This window comes from Ciconia boyciana, chromosome 1 (genome assembly GCF_034638445.1).
Source record: "Ciconia boyciana chromosome 1, ASM3463844v1, whole genome shotgun sequence".
In the NCBI taxonomy this organism is placed as follows: Eukaryota; Metazoa; Chordata; class Aves; order Ciconiiformes; family Ciconiidae; genus Ciconia; species Ciconia boyciana.
This window is the reverse complement of record NC_132934.1, coordinates 68,305,695-68,328,850: the sequence shown is the minus strand read 5'-3', so window position 1 is coordinate 68,328,850 and position 23,156 is coordinate 68,305,695. Positions and strand designations below refer to the sequence as shown.

Genomic DNA, 23,156 nt, shown 5'->3' with positions numbered 1-23,156 from the left:
CCTTGAGTGCATGGTTTGCAGTCTCCAACACCAGGAGCTGAGATCACGCCCTGTCCCACATCTAATCATTAGGGTGTTTACATCAAAAAAATCACAGCTGTTAAATAGACATGAAGAAACACTGAATTTACAGGCTTGATCTTGTAAAGCTGAAAGCCAAACACTGAAAGCTGCAATCATAGTTCATCACAATTAATCTCAGCCAGTCAGAGACATGTCATCTTTCCTTGTCCCATAATTGCAAGTGCTAGTATAGCCAAAATTTTCTATTCCGCTTTCACCTATAAACTGGGGGATAAAGGAAATCACTCATTATATACATGTATGTCCTTTGAGAGGGAGATCTGTGTTGAATGCAGATATTAACCTCTGATCTTTGCAGTAATGACCTTTACTAGAAACCTACTTTTGCCTGTGCATCCAGGTCACGTAACCTCCCTCCCCTTAAATGCAGACTGAGGGTTGCGCAGGGTGATGGGCAAAGGAGTCAATTCTTGAGCGAGGCCTTAAAACCATGGAAGACCCCAATTTTTCCAGCTTTATTGGGGCAGCTCAGGTCTGAGATAGAACAAATCAGTGCCAGTGGTCATTTTTGAAACTCTTGTCCAAAGAGCTCGGTTGCTGGGAGAGCTGTTCAAAGGGTTGTACCATCCAGGTTGTTCCTCCAGGGGAGTGAAGAAGGAAGGGTCCAGAAAGTCCCTTCCCTGGTGGCTGAGGAAATCCCTAAATCTCCAATTCCTTTTTGCTGGGATTTTAGTCCCAGCATCTCTCTGACTTGTGGCCTTGCATGTGGCAGGTGCAGAACATCACTCCAGGTGTAGCAGCAGGGGCTACCCTGCACATGGGCTGCTCATAATAACACTATTTGATGAGATTTAACCGTTTGCTCCATTTCCTGCCTGTGACCTTCTCCTTTGCTCTCCCTCCTGCCCTGCTCCTTTTCATTCTCTTGCCTCACTTCCTCCCCACTATCATCTGTCTGATGGAAATTACCTACCTCAGCTTGCTTCTTCCTGATTTTTGCTTCCACTACTGTCAAATTACAGCTCTCCCTCCTTTCTCTTCTCCTTTCTATTCTTTCCTCATTTCTCTCTCTCTATTATTAATTACCAGCCTCACTTCCCTGCCTCTCTCATGCGCTCTCCTTCCAGCCTTATTACTTATTCCTGCATGCCTGTGGCTCAGCCGCTCACTGTGCGCACGCTCAACCCTTCTGCCTGATGAAAGCTGGAGCTCAGGACCCCATGGAGGAGCCCAGCTTTTTGCAGGATCCGGTCCCTAAGAACCAATTTCCATCCCAATATCAATATTATAATGAAGTTCCAGCTATCTCCTCTTCCTCTTTGCACCAGAAAGTGCTGTGCCAAGCAGCGCTATCTCTTGGTAGTCCTAGAAGAGGCATTTCAACCCATATTCCACCAGTCTCTGCAGAGCTGTGCCTGTTCTGAAAGATTTTGTGGCCTTTCCTGTTTTTGCACTATTTTATTTCCACCATGAATGTTTGGATCTGCAAAGTCTGGCATTCGTAGCCTTGCAGGGAGGAATTTGCCCTTAGTCAAGCTCTGTCTGATTGACTGATCCCCTTCTCCAGCATTTCAAACTCATCCCATCCTTAGTGCTAGAAGAGCTTTCCCACCTCCATCGCACGCAGGCTTCCCGTCTAGTGAGAAGGCAGGGATGGGGACAGCCCCCTGAGCTCACCCCACGCCTCAGAAATGTCACTATGTGCAGGTCCAGCGAAGAAGCCATATCTGCGTGTTGACTTTTTGACGTCAGGCTTCGGATACCAGCTGAAACACACGTGCCGTGCTCGGTGCCAGCGATTCCTCTGCAAGAACCGCTTTTACGCTGTTCCCACGGTGCGTCACTTCTGCTGGCCACCACTCTGCTCCTCATTCCTTTCAGCTCACCCAGCAGAGAGGCTATATGCATGGCCGGGGGGTGGGATGCTCCTCTCTCCCCCATGCTGCAGTTCAGAAGGGGATCCTGCTCCCCTGTGCTCACCTACAGTGCTCCTGCCTTTTCTCTGCCCTCTCGCCTCCCCAGCACCAGCCAGCCTCTCCCTCCCACCACGGGCAGCTGCTCGAAATAATCCCCCATGAAACCTCTTAATTCTAAGGAGCTATTTAGGGAGCTGTGCTCAAATCCCTCCGAAATCCTCTTTTTCTTGAGGGCTGTGAAAAATAAAATAAATGCCATTGCCCTCACCCTCTGCTGCAGCAGTGGGGGCTGAAGGGGGCGATGGGAAAGGCAGGATTGCTTCATTGCTGCTCAAGTGCTGCTTCCCCTGGAGATGCGGGCGCGATCCTCTCCCCCGGGAGAGGGGAGCTCTTCCTGCTGCCATTCTCCCAGATGTGCTCCAACAGCTGGCAGCTGGTTGTAAAACACACGTGCAATGTCCGCAACAGGATGGCAATGCCGTGTGGCACTGTAAGGCTTCGGCTAGCCGACCACCGCGTAGCTTGTAGTCTCTCCACAGCTCTATTAAACGATGTGTTGGGTGCAGTTGTGCTGTGCATCGGGGGGGTGCCCTTTAAAGCCGGCGTCATCCTGGATTAGCAACTTGTCCTTATCCCTCTGCTGTCCCGGGGTGATTCTCTCTGGATTGGGAGACCCTGGTTGCATTTGGTGGTGATGGCCAAATGGGGAGGAGTCTGTGCCACTAAGGGGCACGTCCGCTGTGGTTTGGCTTGTATTGAGGGCTACCAGCCCACCCATGGCGATGGAGTTTGCACCAAACACACTGTCTGCTTTCCTCAGGAGCTGAGCGCATGAAACATGGTGCTCAACATTGGATGCCAATACTGGCACTGGAGGCCATGCGGTGTGCCTGTACAGCATGGTTTTCCTCTGCTGATGTCTGATCCCGTCTCTGTACAACTCCAGCTATTGGTCAGAGTCCACCTGAGCTGCTCAGGGGTAGGAAGAAAAAGCCTGGAAACTCCGAAACCTCCTGATGACACCTGGGAGCTAACTCTTAAAAATGAGTGCAAGGACCATTCTGATCATTGCACCCCTCAAAGCCTCTGGAAAGGCAAGAGAAGAGATGTCAAGGGAGGGCTGAAAGACGGGGGTTCCCATGGGGGCTGGCTACCATCTACCCCTCCACCATCTTGGCCGCTGCAGCAGCACTTGGGTCAGGTACCTGTCACTTCTTCGTCCCTTCTCTGCTTTACATCCTCTTGCTCGCCTGTCGCACCTTCCCTTTTTGGGGAGCGGCTTGCCTGCCCATGCCAGCTTTGTCTCCTCCTCAGCCCTGCTTGGTGCCAGTGACCTGTCAGCCCCGAATCGCTGGGCAGGCGTGCCTGTTGCTGGGCCAGGGGATGGCCAAGGCGGGCAGTCTGGCAGCGAGCAGCGTGGCAGGCTCTGCACCGCGGCCGGGGCGCTGACCCTTCCCTGCTCACCCAGTCACCCCTGCGCAGGATCCGAGCCTCCTTCCTTCCCCGGAGCTTCCCACCACCTCTGCTAGCAGCGCTGTGTCACTGACGCCTAACAGGGCTGTCAGATGCTTTCCTCTCCCCTACTGACAGCCCTCCATAGCCTCGATGGAGGGGAACACTCCAAGCATTTTACCAGCTTTCCTCCACTTTCTGCATCTTTAATTGCATGTTAAAGTGGTGCTTGTGGTCAGAGGTCCAAGCGGCGTCAGAGCCGCATGGTGGCAGTGACATTACCACCCTCAGGGTTTGTTCACCCCATCAGGAGCAACCCCCAGGGCTGCTGTCCCTCCCTCCAGCACGCTGGGAGCCCTCTCCAGCGTAGGTCCCCACATGTCCTCATCTGTGCCCCGGTGCCGAGCGCTGGGAGGGCTGCCTGCAGGGCGGTGCGGGGTTTCCCCTGGCTTTAGCACTTGCCCTGGCACATCCCACGGGGGCTTGGACTCACGTGCAGCCGTTAACCACTGGATTAAGGGTTTTGAGCCACAGGGCTATGCCCGTGGGGGTGCCCAGGTGGTGGCCCCAGGGCAGACGCCCGGGGGGTGGCAGGGGACAGAGGTGGCATCCCGGTGTCCCCACCACAGCGCTGGCTGAGGCAGCACCGCCGAGGGCAGCGCGAGGCTCCTGCCAAGTACGCGTCCATCACCCCCGCAATGCTGTCAGCCAGGAAGTGTCTGTGTCTGGAGATGCTCAGGAGAGGTTAGTGCTCCCGGGCTGATACCTGACAGCCGTGACGCTGATGGAGATGCCTCCCAACAGCCCGGCATGATGCCTCTGCGCTGCCAAGAAAACGGCACCAGCCTTCATTGAGGCCTTGGGTAGCAGCCCCGGCCCCTCGCAGGGTGGCACATGTCCCCACCGCAGCCACTGGGGACCAGCAGCTCTCAACCCCGTGGCTGCAGCCCCATGCAGAGCAGCTATGGAGGGGTTCATCCTGGCTGTATTTGTGCACCACAGGAGCTCTCTCCAGGGGACCCCATGCGGTCTGGGTGTTTCTGTTTCCAGATGAGGAAACCCAACCCAGCAGGAAGGGACTTGCCCCAGTCACTGGTGTAATGATAGCGGGGGGGACTGGCCTCAGAGGGCCCCATAGCCACAGTGCGGGGCAGGTAACCTGCCCAGGGGACACTTCTGCCCGGACACCACATCTCCTGTAAGCCTGGGGGCTGCCGGCAGAGCAGGGCACGGCTGCCCCGCTGTATGTTTTTCTCCCTCTGAAGGCTGTGTGGCTCACAGGAGGCTCTTGGCCAGTTTGCATTGCATCGTGCTGTTTGGGAAAATAACAAACATGTCCACAATGACCCTGTAAAGTAAAGCACCTGTGAGTTTTGTGCCAATGCTGCTGACCCAGCTCCAGACAAAACCTGCCCCGTATTTGTCTAGAGAGGAGGTTCTACAATGTAAACTCAACCCTTGCCATCAGCCTGAAGCGCTCTGCCTCCCATCTGCTCAGTGGCTCCAAAGTTGCGTACACAGTCTTGGAGGTACATCAGCCCCCGGCTGGTCCTGGGGCACAAGGGGCAGGACACGGGGGCACCCGGGCCTCCTGTCTCAGCACGCAGGCAGCGCTGGTCCCCTGCCCCATTCCCTGCCCATTCCCAGGGAGCCCGCCTGCCTTTTGGCTGCAGCTTGCCCTCATCTGCATGACTGAGCCCAGCCGCCACCACCCCCTCATCCGCGCATCCCCCTCTAGCACACGCCAGAGCTGACTGATGTGCCTTTACAAATAACTCCTGGCTGGGGACGAGGACAAGAGATGGAGAGGGATGAGCGCTTTTGGTGGGAGAGGGATGTTGTCCCCCTCCGCCTCTCCCTGCCCTCTCGACGGTGCCACAACGTCCTGGCTGAGTGGCCACTCTGGGTCACCGCCTGCCCAGCCCGTGGCACAAACGCTTCGACGCATTTTTGAAATGCGTTTGGTCCTGCAGGAGGGAGAGAAAGAGAGCCAGCATCTCTGTCCCCTCTCTGCACTTAGTGCAAATGAAAGGATTAGGAATTATAATCCAAGATTCTTATTTTAAAGCTGCTTTTCAGCTCTGCGAGCGGAACTTCAGTGTGATGCTCCTAGGGGAGCTGGGTGACAGAGCAGCTGTCACAGCCCCAGCCACCACAGGCACTTGGGCACCGGCAGCCGAGGCTCGGCAGCGGCGGCTGCGTGGGGTGGCACTTCGGCAGGGAGGAGGCGGGGGTGGCGGGGGGCTCTGCAGCCCAGGGTACAGCATGTGTCCCATGGCCGGGCACCTGCCTTGGCACCGCGGAGCATGTCCGAGTGCTGGGCAGGTGCTGCCCTCGGGCTGCACCAATGGATTTTCAAGGGTTCCTGGATGCTTTGAGCTTTGAAGAGAAAGAGGGGTCTCTTTGGGGATGGAGGGTGAGTCTGTATTAGCCATCACTGTTTAAATGGGAGTGTGCTGGGCGAGTGGCACAGCCACGGTGAGAGGTGTGCGGCAGCACGGTCCCCCTGGCAGCGTCCCAGCCACTGCCCGGTGGGGTGACACACGCACCCAGCCCCACAGATGCTGCCCCCATCCCCGGCGGCACCACAGCCCCCAGGATCCCCTCCAGCTGCGGGGACTCCTCCACAGGGCAGAGCCCCAGGATCTGAGAGATCAGCTGCTGCTGGTCCCCCATGGCAGCATCTGCTCCTGGGATGCCAAGTGCTAAATTGCACCAGCCCAAAGTGTCCTGTGGCCCCTGGGAAGCTTCTGCCCCTCACCACCGGCAGCATCTGCCCCAGCGAGGCAACGTGATCTTTCTTCCTTTGTACTTCTTCCCCCTGCTCCTTCCTCCCACTGCGTTCGTGGCAGACCTGTGCAAAATGTTAGCAAATTGCTGGTTTTTTTCACTGGCATCTCTGCTGCCTTTCCCTTTGCTAATTATTATAGCAGTGCCTCTTCTAGGGCAAGTCGACAGATGGCTGGGGTTTTATCTTTGAACAAGCTATTTAATAAGGGCTCCTGCTTTCCCCTTGCACATTTCTTTCCTGGCTGCTAGATGGGTTGTCCTTTTCACTGGGGATGCCAGAAGATGTGAGCTGAGGCTGAAGGCCAAGGTCAGATCCCAGGGGATGGGTTTTTTCCTTTCCCTCTAGAAAGGGAAGATAATTCTGCCCAGGTTCATGTGGCCCTTACTGAGCAACGCTCTCCCCCCATCACAAAAAGACGTGATGGAGAACCGGTCCCCACAGAGAGGTGAGAAGGGCTGTGTCAAATGCTGGGTCCTACGAGGCAGATCCTAATTGTGCAGAAAGCTGATACAAGTGCTGAAACCAGCACACTGCCCGCTCACGCCAGCTGAAATCCATCTCACAGGGACCGACCTGTGCTCTGGCTCACGCTGCCATCGGCTGCGTGGCTTTGCTGTGGCCCACTGGGTGCAAAGGGGGCAATTCCTTCTGTAGGCAGAGGGCCACAGGCTGTGACTGAGAAGGTAAAGGAGAGCTAAGGTGGCAGGGATCGGCCAGCCAGTCAGTGGGGCTGAAAGCTGTTTCAGAAAGCTCAAGCTGGGATTTCCCCCCACTGTTGCTGACTCCCAGGCTCTGAAGGGGATGTACAAGGACCTAAACCCTTCTGGACCTGCTCCAGGAGCAAGGGGAAAGCTTCCCTTCGCACGAGAGCAAAGACGAAGGAAAGAGGAGGAGGTTTTGGGCACCAGCCACTTTGTGGCAATGCCTCAGTGGAGACAGCAGCACCAGGCACCAGGCCCTGCTATGGCCAGGCTCACTTCAGTGACTATGTCCCCTGTTTTTAGCAGGCTTTCTCTGTACTCAAAGAGTTTTCAAAGCCAAGCATCCTGGGGACTTGGTACCATTAGCACTGAGCTGTTTGGCGATGCCTGGCCCAGTGAGAGTGTTAGCGTGGGTCCAGGCTCCCTGCATGGCAGGGCTGCAGCACCGCTCGCTGTTTTGTTTTCCCCTACCTTTATTTCCCCCTGCCTAGGAAGCTGAAGAGGGTTTTGACGGCTTTTCTTGCCTTTTACTTGGATAGTTACAACAGTTGTAACAACAGCTGTCCCAGGTCGCTCCTGTTCCTGCCAGGGCTGCTTGTCCTGGTGGGGAAAAAGCCTTGCTCGTAGCATCCCAGGAGGGCTGGCGTCCAGCTAGTTGCCGTCAGAGCCAGGCTGGCAGTCCCCCACCTTACGCCCTCATGTTGGCATGGCCTGCCTGCACCGGGCTTAGCTGTTTTGGGCTTAGCCAGAGCGAGCACAGAGATGTCTGCTCAGAATATATGGATTTGCCTTTTCCCACAGGGAACATGTTGTCCTCCTTCTCCTGTGCTGCCCAAATACTTTGCTCCAAGTTTTTTACGAGCTATAATGAATAGCTTATTTCAAAAAGGTGGTGAGGAGAGGAAGGGGAAGTGCTTCCCCTGTCGCAGGCAGTGGCGGGAGGCAGGAGGGTGCAGAGGCAGCTGCGGCAGGGGCGTACCAGCAGCGAGATGGTGGCCATGGGAGGAGTGAGCATCCCCGTACTGTCGGGCTGTGCATCATGCAGGGGAGCATCAGGGTGCCCGCGGCCGCTGCCAGCGCAGAGCCCTGCAAAGCTATCGCCTTTCACGGCACGTCGCCCTGGACTGACCCAGCGGTTTCCCAGCCAGCTGTGCAAATGGCATGGGGTGGCAAAAGAAGGACATGGACGGCTGTAGGGTCCTGCGGGTGGACACCAGTTTGCAGCAGGGTGTGGGAGGAGGCTGCCCTGTTCTCTCTGATTTAGCAATGGGAAATTCATGAGAGTGGCAAAGAGGGGACGCCAGCTCAGGGAAATCCTGAGCGTGCAGCTGGGCGAGTGGAGGAGAGGGGCAATCGCTCCTGGTGCTGGCACTGTGTGAGCCCTGTTTGATCAGCAAGTCAATGAGTAGTCAGCATGAGGCTTCTGCACATTTGAGATGAAAAGCTGAAACATACTGAAAAAATCAAGCCTTCCATAACAGGAGGGAATAGGAAGGTGTATACGGGATATCAGGATGGGCACATTTCTCTGTCAGGCACTTAAAGTGTTTTTGCTGCTACAGCCTTGACCCTACAGTCCTATGGGGGAAGATCCTTCCCTCTCCCTTCTACTCACTTTTTTTTTTAAATGAACTTGATATTGTTTGGGAGACTCTACCCTTCATGAGGAGGAAGGCTTAGGAAGACAGGACTCTTGTTTTCAAGAAGTCACTGATGACTATCCCATATTGTCAGACCCCAAGGCTAGAGGATGGGTGTTGCATAAAATAAGATCCTACCCTACATGCTTGAGAACAATCCCAGCTTGTGGATTATTCGGATTAAGGCAGAAAACACAGCTCCTCAGCCAGCTTTTAACCTCAGTTGCACTCATTAGCTGCAAGAAAGATGCTCCAAGACCAGGCAAGTGCGACAGAGCTCCTAAACTGTTTAAATCCCACAGCCTTACTCACCAGTCATCCTCATCCTTGAGGTACCTGCTTATTTTCAGCCACCTTTCTTAGGTCAGGCAGGAGTACGCGCATGACTCCAGGTTGCTAGACTCAGGATCTGGGCATTGACTTACAGAGGGGCACCTCTCCCCAACAGCTGGCCATGACGGGAAACCTGAACCCCTGGGGAACGGTGGAGCCCGACTCTGTGATCAGCTGTCCCCCAGGCACCCCCGAGGCACCAGCGCGATCTTTCCAGAGTTCTCTAGGTGAGGTGGAAAGGGGCCCATCACGCCTCGCACACAACAGTGACCTTGCAGGCACTGTCCCCTCACTGTCCCAATAAGGGACTGTGACATGGCAGCTTTGGGTTTGCGGTAACCTTCCTGCCACCACACTGCTCCCCGAGGGCTCCACTCTTTGCATCGACCTTGGGACGGGTATCTGACCCCGGGGACAACGCCTGTGAAGCGGGAGACAACAGGCTGCATGGTGTTGAGTTCAGTGGCAAGTCTGCATCTTGCTTGACAGGGGGTGGGTGGAACCCACTTACAGCAAAGCACTTGAGGGATGTGCTTAATTTAAAGTCCATCTTAAAAGTTTCAGAGAAAAATTGCATCTCAAAATTCTCTGTGGAAAAGAGCAGCATATTTTGATCAACTCTGAACCACTATATATATATTATTGCACATTATGTATACTGTATTGATATAACAGTGTACAGATGCAATGTGACAGTTGTGGAATACGCTTTTTGGATTGTAATCTCTTTGTACCAGCACTACCTCTATGTGTCTACATAGTATCTGTCCCAAAGGGACCTGCCATCTGATTAACAATAGCATCTGCACATCAGAGCAAGTTAGGAGTATTTCACATATAGACAATCTGGTTTTATTGCTTTCATCTTTACAGCCAGGTGTGTGATCTAAACATCAGGCAGAAACTTCTCCAATAATCTCCTGTTACGAAACATCTTAGAAAATGACTGTTTGGGATGGGCTGATTTATAATATAACCATGGCACACAAAAACATAAACAGAAGCCTCTGAATTCCTGGGAAATTTCCTGTCTGTGTCTCAGAGGGAACTCTGTCCTCCCAGGGGTTTCGCCATGGGCCTGAGGGTCTAAGGGATTCTTTGAAGCCAGCAAAGAATTTGCAACCTATAGACAGGTCTTTTTAGTAGGTGCAATCTGAATCCAGCATCTGTTCAACTCAGCTGCAAAGATGTAGGTTGCCTTCCCCCATCCATTGCAGAGGAGAGCTTGCTTTGTGTGCATGAGTTTGTCTCTGATCATCCCTTGCATCCCTGTGCAGAACTTCACAAAGGTCAGTTTCATTAACCTTGGGGTTATGCTTTGTGTAAATATGCATGTATATCTGATTTGCATGGGAAATGTCATTTTCCTTACGTGTCTCCCATCCAAATGTTAACCAAGCCTGAGCCTACGTAGCTTGTGAGATGTGCTGCAATGGTAACTGCAGCCAGCACAGCTGTCCTGCTCAGGCGGTGCATGGCTGCTTATGCCTGATATTTTTGTATAGTATGTTCAGCTGCGTGGATAGTAGAGGTGCCTACATGTTATCTGCCATGGAGTCCTACACGTTGGCAGATGGTGTGTGCATTTACACACAGTATGTGCTGATGTCTCTGGGTGCATGAGTTTCTCTGCGGCCAGCTGGCGTCCAACACGTGCATTGGCACATGTGGCTTGTGAAGTTGCACTCCTTGCCTGCAGCGTGCACACGCAGCAGCGTGCGCTTTGCATGGGTGTGTGGGCCTCCTTTCCCAGAGGTGCAGGGCTACACAAATGTGAGCAGAGGGATTGGGGCTGGCCCTGCTGCGTGCCAGCAAGGTGGAAAGGAAGGAGCTGCAGCACGGAAGGGCTTTGCCTTCCCCCCACCCCGTTTTCCTCTCTGCCTCACTGCAGGGGTGAATTTCACACCGAGTTGCCATCTCTTGGACAAGATTATTTCTTCCCGGTTTCCTTTGGATCTGATCTCAGAGAGCCTGAGCACTGAGCTAGCTCCTGCTGCATTCGATGGAAAATGAGCAGCAGCCACAGCGGGCTGCCCCTGAGGCCAGCGGGAAGCCACGATGCTCAGCACTCCTTGGGAGCACAGCCGTGGTGTGTTGCCCGTGCGCCTGTGCGCGCTGCTGGAGCCAGGGACGCAGGAGGGGGGCTGAGGCAAAGAAGACATTAGCGCACAAGTGACATATCTCAATATAATTTCTAAAACTCTATTAATTGAACAGATAAAATACCTCTGATCTATTTTTGTTATTTTGTTACAAAATATTAGCCATTTGGACTCTTTGCTAGGTGTGACCACACCACTTTTCCCAAAGGAAGCTTTTCTTGGTGATATTTACAGCAGGAAACAGGTACAGACAGACAGGTGCTTTCAAAAGCCTACACACAGGTAACACTTCTCTTGTTAGTTTTTTAAAAAGACACATTCAGATGGGGTTGTGACTAGTTTTGAAGAGCTGGGTGACTTCAAAGCTGCTGTCCCAGGCATGGCTGTGAAAGAGCGGGCAGGACAAGGACAGCTCTAGCTCACAAAACACTGCTGGCAGTCCCTGGAGCCTACGCTAGCACAGTGAGGCGGCTGGTGCAGCGGGAGATGGGGGAGCTTGCTCAGCAACTCGCATTTCAAAGCGGAGACTCTGCCAAGCAGCAGCTTCCTTGATTTAGGGCTCAGATTTGTTTTGGAAACCTCATAAACACGTGCAGATAGTTGCAGGTTGAGCCTTCTGAAAAACATGTAACAAAACTCAAATTCTTACAGCTCAGAGGCCCTCAAATACTTCCAAATCTGGTGGTACTTTTTTGTGAAGAAGTCTGAGTACTGATGAAATCATGGTTGTGGACCATACCCACACCTTTCATCTACTGGGAGGAGAGAAAACATGAACAGTGGGATGCTTTGAAGGTCTTGCAGAAAGCACTAAGTGTTGCTACCACAGTGGCTCAGATTATGGCATTAAAAGTACTACAGCAGAGGACAAACACTGCATTAAACCCAAATTGTTTGCACTAAGCTTGCTTCTCCTGTTGCTTTTTTCCACCCCTGTGCTACTGGTGTAAACATTGATTTCACTGGACCTGCACCAGCATGAGCAAGAGAGAATCAGGACAGAGCCTGACAGTTTGTGTAATGCAGCTCTGTAGACCTCAGTAACACCTTGCTCTCTTCCACCTTCCAGCAGAGCCACCTTCTTGTTTGGCCACTGAGTACCCGACACTCACTGCAGAATGCTCTTTACTGGGTTTCTCCTTTCTCTCTCCCCCCCTCCTTTTTTAATATAGAAGGATATGAATTCGGCAGCAACAAGCCACTGGTTCATTTGGGTCGATCTAATCTCTGCAGCAGCTTCCTGCCTGATCCCACCACCTGAAAGATTGTGCTAGGTTCATGATCAGGATCGCTGCTGTCAAGAGCTCATGATTTTTCTTTGGGCTCGTCCCTCCGGGCGAGCTGTGGTACACATTTTGTCCTTCATTAGGCTGTCACTGACATGCTCCTTCTAGCCTGCACCCTGTCAACAATCAGTCTGTGTGCAAGGGTGTCTATTCACAGTACTACAGCTGCACTGAGTCTGTGTGTCTTGCTTGTGTGCAGGAGGGCTGTTGGAGCAGACAATACAATAGATCAGATGAGGTGTAGACATGCTTTAAAGTGCTTGTCATCCTTCGAGACCAACCTTCAAAGGAAAAAAAGATAATCCATGTTTTGAAGTGAAGTCCGAAGGGCTCAGCTACACAATAGAATTTAGAGCAACCTAGTTCCACGACAACCTGGAATAGAGTGGTTTGGTGTCTCTCCAGCTAAACCTGACAGAAGATGCTGTAGCCAGCAGGCTAGAAGATAGCAAGGGTTATCTACGTTTGCTTCTCTGTCCAAAGCTCAAGGCCAGCATTAGCCTTTGCAAGGTCAGGGAAATGGAGCCAACTCACCCTGAGAGACTGCTGTGCCTCAGGTACCTCGGCACTTCAGTTAACTTGCTTCCATCCTTCATCCAGCATGAAGAAGGGAGTCTCGTGGAAGCTTCCTTATTTCTTCTTTACATTCTTGTAGCTCTCCCAATCAATTATTAAAGCAGCAAACCTCTCTTGCAGGAACTTCATAGACAGTGTTATAAATATTTTATCGAAAAAAATTATTTCATCAAGTACCTTAAGGTTTTTGTTGTTGTCACTTCGTGTTAAATGTCAAGTAAAATCGAATTTATTTATTTTAACACACACAGAGACCTTCAGTGGCTTACTGCAGTCTGGGAAAAAACAAACAAGTACTGCCATTCCTCTCAGACAGCGAAGTAACCACTGAGAAGGGAGGGCAGTGCCAGTGCCTCCTGGATACCATCCCTTTCATGGCAGCAGGGAGTAAAAATAAAATGGCAGCCACATGCTACGTTGACTGGACAATGGCAGATGCCACACGTATGCTTTGCCAGGAAGCTACCGGCAGGTCGGATCAGACCCCGGCTGCCGTGAGGCGGCGGGGTGTCACCCTGGAGGGAGCCAGCAGCAGATCAGGCCAGCTGTGCCTCACAGCTGGCTGGAGGGTGCTGGGCAGAGCCCTGGCTGGGGGTCAGGACCTCTCCCTGGGATCAGCTTTGAGATGTGGAGCATCCTCACTGCCCTGGGGCGCTGGCTAGAAGAAAGCTTCTCTGGTCTGGAGGGAGACTGGGCTTCTATTCAGGGTTTTCTTACAATCTTTTCTGTCTTTGGCTTCCACAGTCATCCCTGAGGCTGTGCTGCTGGCTCCTGGTCAGTACCTCTGCTATTGTGTATAGAAGAGGCAGCCTAGTGCCCTGCTCCAGACAGTTAAGCAAACAACTTAGACAGACCTGTTGGCACAGCTGGGTACATGGTTCAGGCTCAGAAATAAGGGGACTTGGAAGTGAGCAGCCTCCTGCCCTGGAAGGCTTCACCTCAGCCCCTGTCCTCTTCCTTAACCCCAGCTGGGCTTATGCCCAGGTCAAATACGTGAACTTTTTCATCTGAACATTTCAGCAGAGCCAGAAGACATTCAAAGAGCACTGAGGGGAGCCAGTCCCTCATGCACTGTGGTTTTTGTCACTGGCAATAGCCCCAAAGATGAACATACTGGCCTAATCCCTAAGGAAATTGCTGTGTGGCTTTCACCCCACAAGGTAAAAAAGAGTTTCCTCCATCTGTCTTCACTTCCCCTCTTTCCCTGACATTTTGCACATCCCCACCACTGCCAACAGCTCCTGCCACTCCTCACCCAATGGCTGTGTCATCAGCACCCAGTGCTCACGTCTCAGCCTTGCAAGGGAAGGAAGAGCATTTCTCTCTTTCCCTCTTAAAATAAAATAAAAATAAAGGCCCTAAAAGGCATTCTGTCCTATTTTAAAACCCTAAAGTTGATCTTCTTAAGCCTCGAAGGGAGATAGAGTGAGTGAGCGAGATGAAAGCCTTTAAGCTAATTAATACCTTCCCCTCCCTACTGCTCAAAGATTTTTTTTTTTCTAAAAATACATCCATAGCCCATTTTTAATGCTGTCTTCCTTCACACCAACATCCCCAATAAAGCAGAGGAGCTGAGCTGTCATCTCTATCTCAGGATCTTCCCCTCCCCTCGCTTTGAAGCTGGGATAGGGAGGGAGAGAGGAGAAGAGGCCTTGGAGTCTGGTATCTGGGCAGCTGTCCTATAGGAAGGGCTGATGGAGGCAAGAGTATAGCCAGGCAAGAGATACAGATGGGACCTCACATGGGTGGTCTCCAAAAAGCCCCTTCCCTCTAACACAGAAGGAAGAGCCCAAGTGAAGGGATCATCCACCCCAGAAGGTTAACATAACACTTGGCTTTGCTTTCAGAATACAAAAAAGCAGGTGGGCAGGAAACACAAAACCAGCTAGAAGGAGGACAGCAGAGGTGGGTCTGGCTTATGCTAGAAAAGACAATCTTCGCGTGTGTGTGTGTGTGTTGAGGTGGGAGGGCACCTCTTGGTGCCATCTCTTTGGAAAAGTACTCATCCATTCCAGGAAGATCCCTGGGCTTAATCCCTCCCTTCTGCTCCCTCAGAACTGCTTGGTGTTTCCTTTAGTAAGCATGCGCCATACATATGCTACCATACAGGTGTATTTACATATGATGAGGTCTGCTAGGTCTCAGCAGAGGTCTCTGGTACAATGCTCCAATATAACAACAGAAAGAGTTTTGGTGTTCAGAGTGAGGCCATCTTTGCGTTATACTGCAGCTCAGGACAGTCTCTCCTCCTCTCAAGCTCTCTTTCACTCGTGCACTCCCTCGCTTGGAACCAGCTGCTGCAAGGAGATAATATTTGAAGAGCGATGAGGAGAAAGCATGGCAAGTGGTACAAGTTCTCAGCTCCAGCTTAGCAGGCAGCAGCAGTGGTGGCAGGGGGAACTCCACACCTGGGAGTGCCCCAAGGTCGGTCTTGGCATGGGTGAGTCCGTTTCTCTCCGAGGCTGGCAAAGTTTTGGGGTGGGTACAAACCTATGGCCAGGTAAATGCAAGGCAGGGAAGGAGGTCGAGGAGTAGCAAACGGAAGACACAGTGCCTATAAAGCAGCAGGTCATCAAGCTTCTCAGGAACAGGGCAGCAAAGTGCTACATGGGGACGGCACGAGCACGGGAGGCCAGCTGGGCTGGCAGGGTGTGAGGATGTGTGAGCATGTAGGTTGGCAGTTTCTATAGATGGCTCCTCACAATTAGCATCATCTTGAGGGGAGACAGGGTAAGAGTTAGGTCAGTCAGCTTTTTTTTTTCTTTTCTTCTTCTTTTACTAAAAAATAAATCACAAACTAGATCTCTGTAGGCAGAAAGGGTCCCCAGGAGGTGGTGGGGAAGGGAAGCGGGGAAGTCTGTGCTGTTTTGGTGCTGGTGGTGTGGCTACACGAGGCTGCGTGAGCCACTGGAGTACCTGCGCCTCTGAAGCAAGGAGCTGGGGGGGCAATACTGGTGGGGGTGGTTGTAGGGAGGTGGTGGAGGTGGGAGGGGAGGCTGATGGACCAGCTTCATGGGGGTCCCGGGGAGCCCACTGCCCACACCGCGCCAGGGGGTGGAGGTGCAGGAATCGGAGGTGACGTAGCGTGTCAGAGTCTGGTTGAGGGCCGGCTCCATTCGAGCGAGGCACGGCTTGTCCAAGACAATGACTTTGACAATCTGCTGGCACTGTACAAGTGTCCCCGCCGAGGCGGGGTGCGAGGGCACCAGTGCTGTCTCCAGCCGCTCCCGTGGCATGTTAAGACGCATGCTGGGCTGCATTCCACTCTCGGGCCCCAGGGCGGAGTTGTGCTGGTACGTTTGAAGCCTGTTGTGAATTGACACCTAGTTTAGAAACAGCCAAAGAAGCATTAAATGTTACAAGACTTTTCCCATCTGCTGCTACTGGCTGCCCTGAACCCCCGCCACCAGCCAGCCTCACATGCATTAAACCCTCCCCGCCTCAAAAAAACAGAACAGGCAGAACCCCCGGCTGCACAGGCCCCCCCCCATAGCCCCTTCATCCCCATCTAGGCCTAAGTGCCCCTGTCCTTTCCATCACATCAAAGGCAGCAGGGCCGGCATTCCCAAATGCAGTGCAACTTTGATTATCCAAATGGCACAGGGAACGCAAGTCAACTCTACGAGTGGAGGCGTCCGTGAATTCTCATGGTAATGAACAGACCTCAGAGGTCATGCCCTTGTCCCCACCAGCAAAAAGGAGAGGGGAACTAGACAGCAAGGTTTCAGATAATCGAGGTTGTACGTTTCAGCAAAATGACAGTAGCTGAATCTGAGATAGAGAGAGACAGAGAGACTCAAGCCTTTCCCAGCTCCCTGCCTTTCTGAGTAGGAAGGTACACCACATGACTGGCTAATCTGTTTACAAAGGAAAAAGCAGAAATCTGGCATACTCTAGCAAAAGGCAGCTCCCTCTGATCCATTTGATGGTTTGTCAGTGAAAGGAAATGATTTTCAAAAAAAGAAAAAAGAAAGAAAAAAAATGCCCATCTAGCTCATACAATGATAAAAGAAATTCATGATGAAATGGCAGCAGATTAGATAATCTCAAAGAAATGGAAATGCTCCTCTGCTGGCAGAGTATTACTTGAGCAGCTGAAAGGGGGAAGGGAAGCAGGAGGTCATCAGGGTCCCCACAGAGAGATGCTGATAATGGAGTCAAATAAGGGAGCTCATTGAGTCCAGTTTGAAAAGGAGGAGCTGGCCTGGACTGGAGGTCCCTAGGGGGGGAAGCACAGCAGGAAAATGGTGCTTCCCGAATGGTGGATGAAGTTATAGTTCCTCCTGGCAAGGACATGGGCTGACAGAGACCCCAAACCAGAGCAAAGCTGCCAGCTCAAAACAGAATGTCAGTCAAGTGACAAACCCTGGGTAGGAAACAAGTGCTTGCAGATTGGCATGGCACTTCCAGCTAGGCAGGGGTACAGATGGGCAGATAGGACAGTGGGGGTGCCCTGATGGTCTGGCATGTTCGGCAGCAGTGCCAGCAACTGGGAAGGAGAAGCTGTGGAGTGGCCAAGCTTCCCACCATGCTGGAACAAGGATGAGCTGTCTGTCCCTACTCAAGCATGGAGGTTGCTCAGACTCACTGCACAGCAGGACACAATGTTGTGTCAATATTTATTCAGGCAGTGGAACATCCCCTAGGAAAAACTGGTTACTGGGCTATGAAGTGCTAACGACATTAGAATACATGGAAGCCATTCTCCACAAGGAAACACTCCTCCCAACAGGAATAGGAAATTGGCTGGGAGAGGCACCTTCCCCAGGAAGGGGGGTGTCTGCAGGGAAATGGGGTGCTCTTCAGGGAAAAGAAGCAGCACCCACTCCCCACAGAGAAGCTGAAGTCTTCAAGTAAATATACTATGACAAGAGGGGAAAGAACTACCCTGGAAAAGGGCAAATTCAGGACAATGGAGATATTCCAGACAGGGAGAGAGTAGGAAGTAGTAGATAAGATTTTCAGTGTGAAGATTGCATTTTCCTGTTTCCTCACAGGCAGTGGGAGTATGGGTGTCTGTGAAGAAACAGGCAACCCACTGGATGCTAGACATCCCTGCAAAGATAGATGTACACAGGACAGCCAAGCTCCCTACCTAGGAAGGTGAAGCTCTAGGGAAAGTCTCTGGTATACAAAGGCCATGCTTAATCCCCTTCAAGGGGAGATGGAGAGACAGAGCTGCAAAGATTGTGCAGGAAAGCTGGGCTGCGTGGAATTTGCATGTGATGCTGCATGGAGTTAGCATGTCAGGGAAGTCTTTAGTGGGGTTCTCAGTCTCCCCGTAAGCAGTGGGGTGGGTTAGTCTACAGCGTTTGGGAGCTTGGTCCATGAGGGATGTTACAGTTATAAAAACGGATTGAAAATGCTTTGAAGTTTAGTTTGGATTTGAAAGTTGTATTACCCGTCCTAGCAGTAACTTTTAATTGTATCTCTGGAAATTGGTAAAATTGTCAGTCTGGCTGGGGAGGCATTGATTAAAACCTGAGAAAAGAAACAACAGAGAATGTGAGAAGAGCTGAAGTGAGAGAGATTTACTTACCTCAGCTGCTCTGCACTCTACTTACCTCCACTGTGCTGTCCGAGACCTTCTCCCCCAAATCCTTCTTGCCTTTGAAATAAAACAAAAGATCTCACTCATGAAGTCTGTACCTCTGGTCAAGAGCTGGCCCTCGTGCTGTGGACTGGAAAGCTAAAGGGAGAGGTACAGGGCCAAACGAGACTCTTGACTGCAAGAACAAATCCAGACCCTCTTGCAACCTGATAGCTGCTTAGTGGGGTACAGGGAGGCCCCTTTGGGGTCCTATCCTTAGGTCCTGATCTCAGTGCCATTCTAGTGAGTTGGTAGCCACTCACCTCTGCACTTGATTTTTGCTGGCATACAAGCCAAGGCATGAATGGACACAAAGCCTTTGATACAAAGAGGCTGGGCCAAAGTGTTGGTGAAAAGGCTTGAGGAAGTTGATAGCACAGTTGATGTGTTGCATCAGTTCAGGTAAGAAAAAGTGGGCCAGGTTCTCCAGCAGTTACCTATGCTCCATCAGTAACACCTCTTTGCTAGATGTTACAGATACAGACTAGGTAATGAGACTTTAATGGCTTTTCTAGGGTATTTGAAGAATGCATATGTTCTCATATTTCCACTATTTGCCCAAGGCTAAAGGACACAAAACTGATCATTTCTTTTTGCAGTTATTCCCATGGGAATCAAGGAGAACACATTTGCAGACAGCACTGCTTGACCAAGAGAAGTTGGGTGTCCTCTTACCTGCTGGAGAGCCTTGCTTAGACTGCAGTTCCATCTGAGCTCCATTGGTCCTTAATGAGAGAGTCTTTGCCCCTTGCTGTTTCTCCAGCTCCCCTGCAAGACAGACATACGAAAGTGAAGGAGGAGAGGGATGGAGGGAAGGACAGTAGCATATTGAAGAAGCAATATGGGAAGTCAGCAAGGCGAATTAACGCAAGAAAATGACAAGAGACTGTCAAGAAGGGAGGGAAAGTGGAACAGCCAAGAAAAAAACAGAAACTGGACAGGACTTGACATGTAGAGGAACTTGTGTATCTCCACATGACCTTCTATGTATGACCTGCATTTATACAGGATAGGTTATTGCTGCACAGGAGGGGACCACTGATGGCTCATCAGTTTATACATGGAAAGGCCATCAAAGGCTACATGGGCATCTAATCTGTGTAAGACAGGCCACAGAGGGACACAGTACAGACTGCTTGCCCCCTAGACATCCCTGGAGTGAAGGAGAACTCTGCTAAGGCTACCAGACCTGTCCTGTACTGCCCAGCTATCTACAGATCATATTTGCATAGCCAAAGGAGTATGGGATGGAGAAGAGTCTTCTGGGTCTGACAGTCTAAATTTCACTATTCCAGGCCAACTGTACCACACACCCTGCTTCATAAGCATCATAAGTAGTTAAGTTCTTCCATTTCTCCTGATGGCGGGTGGTCACAGAGCCTGACTCCTTTTTCACCCTATTGGTGAACACAAGAACAGTCCTGTGCAGACTTGTGCTACTCATCCTCTTTCCCCCTGTTCCTGAAAAACCCATTTCCTTTACCCTTTCTCCCTTGTAGACACATTCAGTGTGTCTTTGGACACATTGGAGTGTGAATTGTATTAGGGGCCCTTACATTCAATTCGTATCTGCTCCAGCTCTGTCACTTCTGCTATTGACTCTTTCAGATCTTCCACAAACTTCTGCATTTCCTCAGCACCCAGAGCACAGAAGTGTAGTACTTGTTTCTTCTCTGAGCCTGAAACTGGAGTGACCAGTGTGATGCCATGGGGGTAATCTGTAAAGAAGACATGTCAACAAAATAAAGAGGCGTAAGGCATTCTTGCTGGAGTAGTTGGCTGCTTTGGTACCTCTGCAGGATAGAGAGTTTCCAACATGAGTCCAAAGAAATGGCACACCTAGAGTTTGTCACACTGTAATCTGTGGGAACCTGCAGCATTGCAGCCCTCCAAGGGAATAGAATGGCTAAGCTGCAGCAGCAAGGCAAGTGCTACCAGCACCACAGCGCTGCCAACACCAGAAAACTCTTAGCTCTTAGGTACATTTAGGACAACATTGGCTCTGGGAACCTGAGCACAGAGGTAGGACTGTAAAGCCCTTCTGAATCTGTGGAGGAGTAAACAGTATATATGAGAGGCCAACAACACTTCTTCTCCTGTGGGAGATGCAGCAGAAGAGGTTGGCTCCTGGAGTCAAAGCCAGAACAGCCATTAACATCCACAGTGGCAGGGCTTCTCCCCAGTCTCTACTTCCATCAGCAGAGAACATGGCAGGGGTGTTAGCACAGCACGGGTGGGGAACTCATTGTGCGGTGCAGAGAGAACAGTAAAGAGAAAGATGTGCATTTGTAGGTCTCTGCTTAGTACTCCCCAACAGGCAAAACACACAAGAATGTAAATGAAAGGGCATGCCCAGAGAGTGAAAATATCACAACAAAAGGCCTTGTGTTTTAAAGATCAGGTTGGGTGCAGGGAGGTGGTGGCTGGAGGTTCAGCCAACAGAAGTAGGAGAACGAGAGTGTGCAGAGAACTTGCTACACTTGTGACTGGACTTTCTCTGCCTTTTGCTCAATGGCCAGTGGTTTCAATCCCTTTTTTCCTTCCCTCTCACCTTTCTCTACATTAATTTCCCCCTTCCCCTGTCCTGCTTTCTCTTCTCCTCCACTGCTCCTGCATCTGCCTGCCTTCCCCACCCTCTTCCTTTATCAATCTTTACCAAAAAAGTCAAAGGACCAACGTGCTATTTGCTGTCAGCCCTCAGCTCCCCCTGTTTGTGTCCCAGGCCCCTTTTCCCACCCTGTGTCTGTTTCATCTGTTCAGATCACAAGCTCTTTAGGACATCTCCTTTTCTGTCTCAACAGGATGCCTTTGCCAGAAGATCCTTGGGCACTCCCAGGATAGTCACAATACCCTGAAAGCTGATCCCAGCTCTTTTCCTGATGGTGCCTCCTGGGGATGCTCAGTTATGAATGACTCTTTTGTAAATACAGGGATGTGAAAGCCTCTGCATGCTGCAGAGGTAGGGTGTTGAGAGTGACTCATGCTGCCAATAAGGTAGAGGGAGGATGTAAAAAACTTAGTATAGCCACAGTGCTGCTACAGTCTTCCTTCCTTGCAGCATGTTCTGCAGGTGCTCACAAAAACCCCAGTGGGCATCAGCCATGCTTGCCTGGGACTGCTGTGCAGCCCCTCTGCCTGTGCCAGCAGGAAGCCTGCCTGTTTCTGGAACTCCTCCACCACACAACCAGCCTCAATCATGACACATCATGGCTCTATTCCCAGACCATCAAGGTCAGGCTGACTAGGGCTGGCCTCTCGCCATGCTTTGGTGGGTGCTGTTCCAAGGGCTCTGCTTCTGTCTTGGGAAGCGTTCAGCATAGCACAGCATGGCACAGTGCAGGGAGGCAGCAGCAGCACCTGTGCCTTTATCAATGTCAAAGGTAGCGGTGGGAGTTGTGACTTTGGGCATGAGGGGAGAGGGGCTAAAGCTGGCAGCAGCAGTTTTGTCAATGAGGTTCTCCACCTACAGTTGGCTTCTGAGAGCTCAGTGAGATGTATCTGGGGACTGATTCCCTCATTCCTCCCCACTAGTACTCTCTCTGCCACCATGGCAAGACAGATCCTTCAATGAGCTTAAGTGCAACCCTTCTGCAGGTGCTCAACCTAGCAAGAGGTACCAGGAGCCTCTTCTCATCACACTGTACCTGCAAAGTGATCTCCTCACCACCAAGCCTCAGTTTTCTCCCCTCCACTTTTAACCCTGATGGAATCTCTCTTCTGATGCAAACTCACACTGGATGACACAGCCCCCTCCCTCCTTCTCCTTTTCCCTGCCAAACCCCTCCAGGCAACCAAGGAGCAATGGACTTACATTCATTCTCAAAGAGATGGAACTGCATCCCTAGCAGGCCAACCGACTTGCAAAATGTGTACGTTGAGGAGCTTTTCTTCTTGGGGCAAAGCTTCAGGATCTGTTGGAGGGAGAGATGCATCATTGGGCAGGGTGCTGGGGAACAGTGAGGCAAGAACAATGCAAACCGCTCAAAGGAAAAAAGCTTTTTGCAAGCTCTGTTAATTGTACATGGGAGTAACACTTAGTGACCGACAGGCTCTTTGCCCAGAAAGCTGCCTGGCATGCTACACTTGTAACAACACTTCTGAAATTATGTATGCATAGCCCTGGGGCCCACTCAGCTCTCTGTCTCCCAGGGGTGCTGGCTTTTTGATGCCCACATTTCTGACTTTGCAAGGATAATTCTTTTCATCAAGGGCCAGATCAAAAGGCGAAAGGAAGCCTGTCAGAAATACCTTAGAGCTGGGAATAAAAGCATATGTGAATGCTGCACTGCCTTTGCTCCCTCAGCACTAGTTCTTATGGATCTGATTTATCCCATGGAGTTGAGGGATAGCAAGGAGCAGACCCTCTCCCCCGGTTCACAACTGTACAAATGGGTGCAGAGGAATAGGTGGGGAAAGCTCTCTTGTCCTCTGCTCCTACAAAAGAGTTTGATTTTAGCCTTACATTTCCAACATCCGCAGTTTCATTTTGCCATTAAATTCAGCAGGACTTCCATCTTGTTTGGCGTCCTTCCAGTCTCAGTGTACCTCTGCCCTCCCTTGTACCTGTCTGAACTCAGTTGCAAGGTTGCTGGGGCAGGATACTTTTAAAAGTACTATATACATTTGGGGCTCCAGTAAGTAATAACTACTCTCCTACAGCCTTTGCAATGTTAGAAGGCAGTGGTTTTAAAGTGCCTGGCAGGAAAGATTTAAAGTGCATGGGAGGGCTCTGTCTACTACAGTAC

The 23,156-nt window shown here is 51.4% G+C and overlaps 1 protein-coding gene across 5 annotated transcripts in view; it reads right to left on the bottom strand.

Moving 5' to 3' along the window:
• Window positions 1–11,070: 11,070 nt before the first annotated feature.
• The window catches only part of IQSEC3 (IQ motif and Sec7 domain ArfGEF 3), a 109,505-nt gene continuing 97,419 nt past the window's right edge, over window positions 11,071–23,156 (bottom strand). Inside the window, exons 10-15 of one of the 5 annotated variants that reach the window (XM_072872944.1) lie at window positions 22,223–22,322; window positions 19,968–20,129; window positions 19,087–19,179; window positions 18,386–18,429; window positions 12,780–16,144; window positions 11,071–11,575 (exon numbers count right to left, since the gene is read on the bottom strand). In XM_072872944.1, coding sequence (XP_072729045.1) covers window positions 15,707–16,144; window positions 18,386–18,429; window positions 19,087–19,179; window positions 19,968–20,129; window positions 22,223–22,322 — 837 coding nt within the window. In that variant the 3' untranslated portion in view covers window positions 11,071–11,575; window positions 12,780–15,706. Of the gene's footprint in view, window positions 11,576–12,779; window positions 16,145–18,222; window positions 18,303–18,360; window positions 18,430–19,086; window positions 19,180–19,967; window positions 20,130–22,222; window positions 22,323–23,156 lie in introns of those variants that run through there. The other 4 variants (XM_072872908.1, XM_072872917.1, XM_072872926.1 and 1 more) reach the window with 4 other exon arrangements.